Here is a 9,575-nt window from a genome sequence, read left to right on the forward strand (position 1 = left end):
TGGATCATCTAATTGTCATTGCAACTGGTGATGGATAAATGTTCTTCCTAGGGGGATAAGTCATTAAGCTATCAGGAGTGTCAGTGTCCCCTCTGCTTACCAGATCTCACAAGGTTAATTAGTAGAAGTTAAATCAATGTGCTAATTCCTATAGACTATGTAACGAAACAAGGGGAACAGAGACGGGGAAGGAAAGAGAGAGGTTTGGCAATGAGCTAAACCAGAGGTGGCTGCTACGTGTGTGACACACCCCCTGAGCAACAAGGGAATATCTTTGGGACAGGGAGACTGCCAAGCGCAGAGATGCCAATCAGAGACTCTCTGTACAGATGTGATGGGCGCAGCAGTGTGAGATTGTTGGAGTGGAAGAGGATGCACAGCAACAAGGGAGCTGCCGATCTGCTGTGAATAGGTGTTTAGACGGAAAGACTGAAAGGCACAGATTATGTGCGGTGCGGCTGTTTAGGGTCTCTTCAGCCACCCAGGGGCAGAGGTTGCGCTCCAATATTGAAGAGAGACAATAACCTAAAGAGGGAGAGATGGCTGTGGTGTCCGGGGAGACCGTTGATGAGACACTGTTGTCCCTTAGTGCCCTGGGACAAGAGGGCTATGATCCAGAAAGGGTCACCCAGGACTGCTGTGAGAGGGTGGTCATCAACATATCAGGGCTCCGGTTTGAGACCCAGCTGAGAACTCTGGCTCAGTTCCCCCAGACCTTGCTGGGAGACCCAAAGAAACGGATGCGCTTTTTTGACCCGTTAAGAAATGAGTACTTCTTTGATCGCAACCGCCCATGCTTTGATGCTATATTGTATTATTATCAATCCGGGGGCAGGCTCCGCAGACCGGTCAATGTCCCAGTTAACATCTTCTTGGAGGAGATTAAGTTTTATGAGCTGGGAGAGGAGGTCATAGAGATGTTTCGGGATGACGAAGGGTTCATCAAGGAAGAAGAGCGCCCTTTGCCTAATAATGACTTTCAGAGGCAGATTTGGTTACTCTTTGAGTACCCAGAGAGTTCAAGACCTGCTAAGGGCATTGCAATTATTTCTGTCCTCATTATTCTTATCTCCATAGTCATCTTCTGCTTGGAGACTCTGCCCGAATTCAAGGAAGAAGTTAGGCTCTCAGGTGAACATCTAGTGGTCAATGGAACCCGCACTACAAAGGAAAATATCTTAACTGACCCTTTCTTCCTGATTGAGACTCTGTGCATCATCTGGTTCTCCTTTGAGCTCCTGGTCAGATGCATTGCCAGCCCAAGCAAACCTACTTTCTTCAAGAACATCATGAATGTCATTGACATTGTGTCCATCATCCCTTATTTCATTTCCTTGGGAACCGAGTTGGCTCAGAACAGTAGCAATGAGCAGCAGGCCATGTACTTGGCTATTCTGAGGGTCATCCGCCTGGTAAGAGTATTCCGGATTTTCAAGCTCTCCAGGCACTCTAAAGGGCTTCAAATCTTAGGCAAAACATTGCAGGCCAGTATGAGGGAGCTTGGTCTTCTCATCTTCTTCCTCTTCATTGGCGTCATCTTGTTCTCCAGTGCTGTGTATTTTGCAGAGGCTGATGACCCAGAGTCTTTATTCACCAGCATCCCTGAATCTTTCTGGTGGGCTGTGGTGTCCATGACCACAGTGGGATATGGTGACATGTACCCTGTAACCATTGGTGGGAGAATAGTAGGGTCTCTGTGCGCCATAGCTGGTGTCTTAACCATCGCCCTCCCAGTACCTGTCATCGTCTCCAATTTTAGCTACTTTTATCACAAGGAGAATGACCATGAAGAGTATTCAAAGTACACCCACGTCACCTGTGGGCAGCAACCCTCTTCTTTTGGAGACCTAAAAAAGAGTGAAAGCAAACAGTCATTCAACAAATCGGATTATATGGAATCGGAAGACCCGGATGAATCCAAATATTCACAATTCACTACCAACAAAAACTATGCAGAACAAACAAAGTTAACTGAGGTATGACCTCTTGGTAAGTCCCCAGAACAATCGATCAACGCAGGTCTGTTGGTAATGACCTCACTGGTAGTGCTGGCAAGCACATCATCACCAGCCTGTGATGTGTGCAAAAAGGTGACCATGCACTGTGGAGAGTGAAGAATATACAGTAGATGTTTAATAATGAGAATCCTAGCTGTCAGGTTGTCCTAGAATTATTGCTTTTTTTTTTTTTAAACCTGTCAAGTAAATTAGGATGGAGATGGTGTGGGTGTTTAAGAACTATAATGCACAGTAAACCTATATATAGTGGGAATGGTGATATTGTATAAATAGACAACTCTATGCAGAAATTGGCAAATGACCATGGTTCATAATTGTTGGTTGTTTCTAAGTAAGGAGATTTATGTGTGGATCTGGCTTTCCCAAGTAATATTCTATCCGGCAGTGACAATCCACAGCAATCACATGCTAGCACATTACTTACATGGCAGAAACTGTTTTGGATAGATTTTTGCAACAGTGCCATTCACTGACAAGGACTCTGATATATATATGAGAACCATCGTGAGCCACTAGGGCTGAAGAACACCTGTCTGGAGCTGTGACCAGAAACGTACGCATCTAAGTCAACGCAAGGTCATTGTTTAATATTTATTTGCAGAAAAAATGGGAACGAAATAATAACATCATAATAATGTACTTTATGTTGGAACATACAGGACCTCATTTAGAGTCGGACGCAAAGTCCGTTTTAGGCGCATCCAGCAAAAAAACACTACCACGCATGTGCAGAAAGCACCAAATCCGCCTGCATCTTGGACTCAATTAACACTTGAGACAGTTTGCAACTCACTACGAGAGAATGGGAGGAACACGGATTTGTTAAGGCGTGAACATGTAAATACATCCTAGTCGCAGTGAGGCGCAGACGCAACACACGCCAAAACAGGGCTAAACCTGTGAGGCAGGATTTAGGTGGCGCAAGCGTTAGCTAGCTGCAGGAACTGCTCGCAGCTCGATAGGGTATTAAGAGTGGGACGCAACTGGGGTTGCTTGCCACCCGTAGTACCCTACCAAGCTGCGGCACACTCCCACTCCTACACTTCTTAAACGGACTTTGCGTCCGACTCTAAATGAGGTCCACAGTGTAATCAAAAAAGTCAATATACGGAAGAGTGAAGGCTTCAGGCCGTTACTGAATTTATTCATTTCCTCACCTTAGTGTATAAACATCTGCAGTTTTTTGCACTGTATCTTCATTTGTTTACATCAATGCTGTTCTTGGAATTTTTTTTTAACTCTTTGGCTGCTAGAGATTCCTGCACATCTGAACTTTGTGAAGGGTTACATTTTGTGGTGTGCTTTCTTTTGTTGGTTTACCAAATATTTCCTTATCTGTAAGTGCCTTGTAAAGTGAAGTGTAAGGTAAAAAAACTTGGGTTGTGTACATATTTGAATCTACCATGCATTAGACCAGATGATAATAAATGACTTGTGTAGAGAAACTCTCATCTAGGGGCCAGAGGTGAAAGAGGTTTGGCAGTAATGTATATTGTGGAATCGGTTACATTAATGTTAAATCAGCCATACATGCAGTAAAATATATTTTTTTACTGATATTTTTTCATTGCCTTCGTTCATTTGGTTCCAATTGATTTTATTGATCCATATGTTGAATTCTATCACCGCACGATAGTAAACATGACCTATCACTGTGATGACTCTCTGTTGCCAGGCAAAGATTACATAGAATAGGACATTATGGAAATTGGCAGATACCAGATTAGAGTTCATGTGTTTCAAAGTGAAGTTATATTTCCACTTAAAGTTTTATTTAAAGGGGAACTGTCATCATGATGTAGGATGCTATATAATTATTTATAACTTAATTTTGCAATTATTTTGATCACATTTCTAAAATTCTCATAACATTTCTCATTACTGTTTTGTTGTCTGTTAAATGATTTTTCTCTAAAGTTCCTTAGCAGTGACATCTGCAATCTTCATGTAAGTACGACCCATCATCATCATCATCATCATTTATTTATATAGCGCCACTAATTCCGCAGCGCAGTACAGAGAACTCATTCACATCATTCCCTGCCCCAATGGAGCTTAAAGTCTAAATTCCCTAATATAGACACACACTCACACACAGACAGAGAGGGAGACAGACAGACAGAGAGGGAGACAGACGCACAGACTAGGGTCAATTTTTGATAGCAGCCAATTAACCTACCAGTATAGAATAAAACAATGTGTATATATCGGGCGCTTATGAGTTAAAGCAACTGGCTTCTAATGTGACATCAGATTGTCTTAATCCACTGTGTTCTGTGGAAATAGTTCCTCTGTGATATAAATATATCTGGGATAGCAGATCAGTGTCTTTAAATATTCTCAAAACCTTGCCAGATCCCTCCGGTATTTTTCACAAACATAGACAGGAAAACAGAAAGGAGGAAACCATTTAGTTATAATCTTTCTCAATTTATATGGTATATAATATAGCCCAAAAAGGAGAAAGCCTTCAGAAGCTAGGTGTATACGCTTGGAAGAATACTCATAATTAGCACCACGTGTAGGATATATAGAAGTGCAGCTTTAGATAGTGTATAGCACAATATGAGTGATTTTTATATAAAGTTTGCGGGGTTAAAAACCCCTTCCAACCTGCTTACTTTTAAAGCGTGAATAATCAGTCATTTGTGAGGTCTTGCTTTCTCCAATGTATATTCAATTCCGAATATCACATAAAAAATATAAATGAACATATCGAGCACTTAGTGCATTATCTCCAAACGGACTTTTTAATACTTCATATGATGATAAAACAGCATAACATAAAATTGCAAAAAATAAATAAAATTGCATCTAAGATATTAAACAATCCTAAAGTGCACATAGCAAGTTCACTCCTACTGAGTTTCCCAAGGACTATCAGCGTGGTTTAATCCGTTCAGATGTACCCCGGGCTCAGCGGTGATCTGCAGACTGCACCCGCCCAGCGGCGGACTTCTAAAGACTTGGATATATAGAATTTAATGTAGTCTTACAAATATACATCTAAGGAGGACTAACACAATCTTCCAAATATCTTATTTCTTGTTTTCTATAGCGATGATTACGCTTTTTATGATAGTAGCCCATTCGTTTATCAATCCTCCTTAGATGTATATTTGTAAGACTACATTGAATTCTATATATCCAAGTCTTTAGAAGTCCGCCGCTGGGCGGGTGAACCTAAAGCACAGCTGACATGATTCATTTGATCGATTTAGTAGAAGCTTCTCATTATATGTTAATATTCACTTTTATATATGCATGTTTATCAAAGCTTATTTATCATTGGAAGTATTTGAAAGAAAATCTCTGTTTTTTTAAATAATAGAAGTGTTTTTAATCACTTACACAGCGGACATTCGTTGAGCCATACAATTGGACCATGGATGTTTAAATAGCAGTAGACAATCATGCAATAAACTTACCTTGAAAAAGAACCAGTCTTGAGTTCGAAACGCGTTGGTGGATATATGGTGCTTCACGGAGGAGTTACACATCTACCTGCAGTCTGCAGATCACCGCTGAGCCCGGGGTACATCTGAACGGATTAAACCACGCTGATAGTCCTTGGGAAACTCGGTAGGAGTGAACTTGCTATGTGCACTTTAGGATTGTTTAATATCTTAGATGCAATTTTATTTATTTTTTGCAATTTTATGTTATGCTGTTTTATCATCATATGAAGTATTAAAAAGCCCGTTTGGAGATAATGCACTATGTGCTCGATATGTTCATTTATATTTTTTATGTGATATTCGGAATTGAATATTCATTGGAGAAAGCAAGACCTCACAAATGACTGATTATTTACGCTTTAAAAGTAAGCAGGTTGGAAGGGGTTTTTAACCCCGCAAACTTTACATAAAAATCACTCATATTGTGCTATACACTATCTAAAGCTGCACTTCTATATATCCCACATGTGGTGCTAATTATGAGTGTTTTTCCAAGCGTATACACCTAGCTTCTGAAGGCTTTCTCCTTTTTGGGCTATTTTATATACCATATAAATTGAGAGAGATTATCACTAAATGGTTTCACCTTTTCTGTTTTCCTGTCTTTTTTTGTGAAAAATACTGGAGGGTTCTGGCAATGTTTTGAGAATATTTAAAGACACTGATCTGATATCCCAGAATTACTTATATCACGGAGGAACTATTTCCACAGAACACAGTGGATTAAGACAATTTGATGTCACATTAGAAGCCAGTTGCTTTAACTCATAAGCGCCTGATATATACACATTCTTTTATTCTGTATTGTCTGTAGAGGAAAGTGGTTTCCTCAGTGTCATATTAGGGCAGCTATGTATGAGAGCGCTTAGAAAAGCCACAAACCCTGTTTGTCTTGATATCTGTTATTTAACCTACTATTATGTTTTGGAGTGTGGGAGGAAGCCGGAGCACCCAGAGGAAACCCACGCAAACACAGGGAGAACATACAACCTCCACACAGATAAGGCCATGGTCGGGAATTGAACTCATGACCCCAGTGCTGCGAAGCAGAAGTGCTAACCACTAGGACACTGTGCTGTCCGACCCAGGATACTAGTGAAAATAATGAACATAATAAAACCTTTCTTTTCCTATTGACAGAAATTGCTTGCTTAAGTAAAATTAATTTTACAAAACAAATAAAAAAATATATATTTTGATGATATTTGTACTTTAACAAGGAGATTAAAGTAAACTTTTCCTTTGCACCTAGTGGATGCGTCCATTTGTCAGCTAAACCAATAAGACTGCTTGCTCTTGAATATTGGTACAGTCCACAAAATGACTGCCTCCGCTGTGGTAATGTGACAGGTGCATTTTACTATTGCACAAATAGTAGGCAAAATTGTTTTTATACAATCAGTGCTGAAATCGTACACGGTTCTGAGCAATTACCTATATTTATTAAAACCATGCATTATTTGAGTATAATTGAACATTGTTTATTTTATAAATGTTTTCTTATTTAGAGTTTTGTTTTGATGCTCCACATCTACACAATGTCTGTGGATTGTTATTTTTTTCTTATCAGGAGCAACAATGCCACAGTGAGGAGTTTCATAACAAAGCTATAAATATAAATATGACTAAGTATGTTTTGATATAAAGAATTATAATGCTCAGTTCTATTTATTTTACACAAAGTATAAAACATTCTTTGATTATAGTTTGGGGTCAATTGGCAGTAACTTAAAAATGCAGATTCTTGGGGGTTTACCAGCATTTTTTAAAAGCAGCAATTTTATGAAAGGAAAAACTCGATGGGCTTAAATAAAATTGCAGTTTTGAAAAATGAAGGGAAACCACTAAAAATTGGAGGTTTTAAATAATTGCCGGTCGATACTTTTACACCTTTGTCTTTTATCAAAAATATTTGGTGCTCATTTAATTTGGAGCTCTATTCATCATTTATTATTATTATTATTATTATTATTATTATTATTATTATTATTATATCTTCCTTGTAGCTTTGTAACTATTTGTACAGTATTTTACATTACCACATTAATTTGGAATCCAGAAAATGCACCCACTACCTTTCCATAGTATATTTTCATTTAGAAAATGTTGTATCTTGTCCTATACATTTCCTCTGAAACATGTTTCTTCTTTCAATATCTTACAGAACCCTTTTTTATAACTAAATATCACAAGTGGTGAAAAAGATCACCTGGAAAGAGTTCTTTAGTGAGGCACTCCAGTCCCTTAGGAAATATAAAACCAAAGTTTATTGAGAATTACATTAAAATCAAATGACCAGGTATCAATAAGGTTGGCGAACTAATGTTAAAATAAAGCAAAGTGATAAAGAATGGAAAATAAGTGGTAACGATAAATAAAAGGACCCTTCCGGGAGGCCGGTTAGTGAGTTTATTATAGCAATTAGTGTTATTATTGTAGGGAAAATATATTTATTTATATAGGCACTGTATCACTTTATTTGAGGAAACAAATGTTTGTTTGTATTCATTTCACATGTTCATCGATACATTGTGTCAGCTCTCATACATTATTACACTGTGTCCAGTCCAAAGTGAGGTAAATGCAATCCCTATAGTTATATGCGCTATTAGAATTCAAGGTTCTGAGAACATTTAAATATCAAATAGTTTGATAATAAGAAAAGGAGTGTTCCTTAATCCTAAAGCCTATTAGCATGGCACTTGTTATGCTGCCTATTAGCCTGGCAATTGTTTATATAACACACTACGATCCTATTCAACATTGATATGATGCATAAAAAGACCAGTGATAAAAGGTATAATCGGTGTCACAAATAAGTCTCCTTGAGGATATATCTATTAGTGTCAAAGTTCACTAATATTCTGCACTAAATAGCCTCACTTATATCGGAGTCTGTTAGCAAGAGAGTCCCCTTCAGAGCACTGCGCTATTATTATTATGCCCTGGTGCTAAGTATTAAGTACTATGGGACCATTTAATACTTAGCACCAGGGCATAATAATAATAACGCAGTGCTCTGAAGGTTATAGGGCTAGATTTACTGAGCTGTGGGTTTGAAAAAGTGGGGATGTTGCCTATAGCAACCAATCAGATTCTAGCTGTCATTTTGTAGAAGGTACTAAATAAATGAAAGCTAGATTCTGATTGGTTGCTATAGGCAACATCCCCACTTTTTCAAACCCGCAGCTTAGTAAATCTAGCCCATAGTCTTTAGTTGGGAGAGCACCCCCTCATATCCAACCTCTTAATTTTTTCTGAGGTAGAAGTAATGAGGAAGCCTTAACCCTAGAGCGAGATGGGATTATTCTTCTTTTCTAAGAACCCTTTTTTATACCTGATAGTTTAAGTCCAGTTTTATCAAATTAAGACCATGTCGAGGAATACTGCCTGGTGAATATGGTGAATTTCACATTCAGCGTCAGCTGTTTCCTTTAAAATGTGTCAGACTGTTTATCAGAATGCAACGTTATGTAAAAGTGACTAAACATTGCGATGTGCACCGTCACAGAGGGATTTAAAAACTTTCTCTGTCACTAAGGTATTTACTATTATTTTGATACAGGGCATTGTTCAAGGCTGTCATGACACTAAATGAAATACATAGGTAACAGTAAAATCAATTTAGCATAAAAGAGCTTTATGCAGGGTATATATATATAGTGAGAACAATTTCTATGACTTGATGAAGTATTTGAAATTAAAAATAGTGGAAAAAAAGTCTAAATGAAAGTTAAAAAGCCGACATATCCATCTTTCTGTCAATTAGACTCCCTGAAACACATAATTGGCATCCTTGGGATAACTAGTGTCGTATATTTTGAAGGGACTGCTGAAAATATGTAACAGTGATCATCTGAAAAATTATGGAAAAGTATTTTTATTATTACTATTAGCCTTTGCAGGTAGCTATATAAGCCTATAGGTGCTCTTTCATGTAGAAAAAATATTAATCACATGTATAGGGAAAGAAAGCTACTTAATGGACATGTAAAGATTAAACAAATGTATGGCCCTTTTCAATAAAACCCACTGGAGTGGAGGATGGAGTGGAACCAGGGTGCGACGAGTCATGTAATTTTGGGGCCAAAATGACAGG

The 9,575-nt window shown here is 38.3% G+C and overlaps 1 protein-coding gene across 1 annotated transcript; it reads left to right on the plus strand.

Annotated features, from left to right (window-relative positions):
- Positions 1 to 258: 258 nt before the first annotated feature.
- On the plus strand, positions 259 to 1,988 carry LOC142150202 (shaker-related potassium channel tsha2-like). The gene has a single exon (XM_075205410.1). It carries the CDS (start codon positions 540 to 542, stop codon positions 1,980 to 1,982), a length of 1,443 nt encoding a protein of 480 aa, XP_075061511.1. The 5' UTR covers positions 259 to 539; the 3' UTR covers positions 1,983 to 1,988.
- The last annotated feature ends 7,587 nt before the right edge of the window (positions 1,989 to 9,575 follow it).

Source organism: Mixophyes fleayi, chromosome 4 (genome assembly GCF_038048845.1).
Source record: "Mixophyes fleayi isolate aMixFle1 chromosome 4, aMixFle1.hap1, whole genome shotgun sequence".
Classification (NCBI taxonomy): Eukaryota; Metazoa; Chordata; class Amphibia; order Anura; family Limnodynastidae; genus Mixophyes; species Mixophyes fleayi.

Bases quoted from the DNA above. Each gene is read 5' to 3' on its own strand.
- LOC142150202 (XM_075205410.1), top strand. From the start codon at position 540: ATGGCTGTGGTGTCCGGGGAGACCGTTGATGAGACACTGTTGTCCCTT.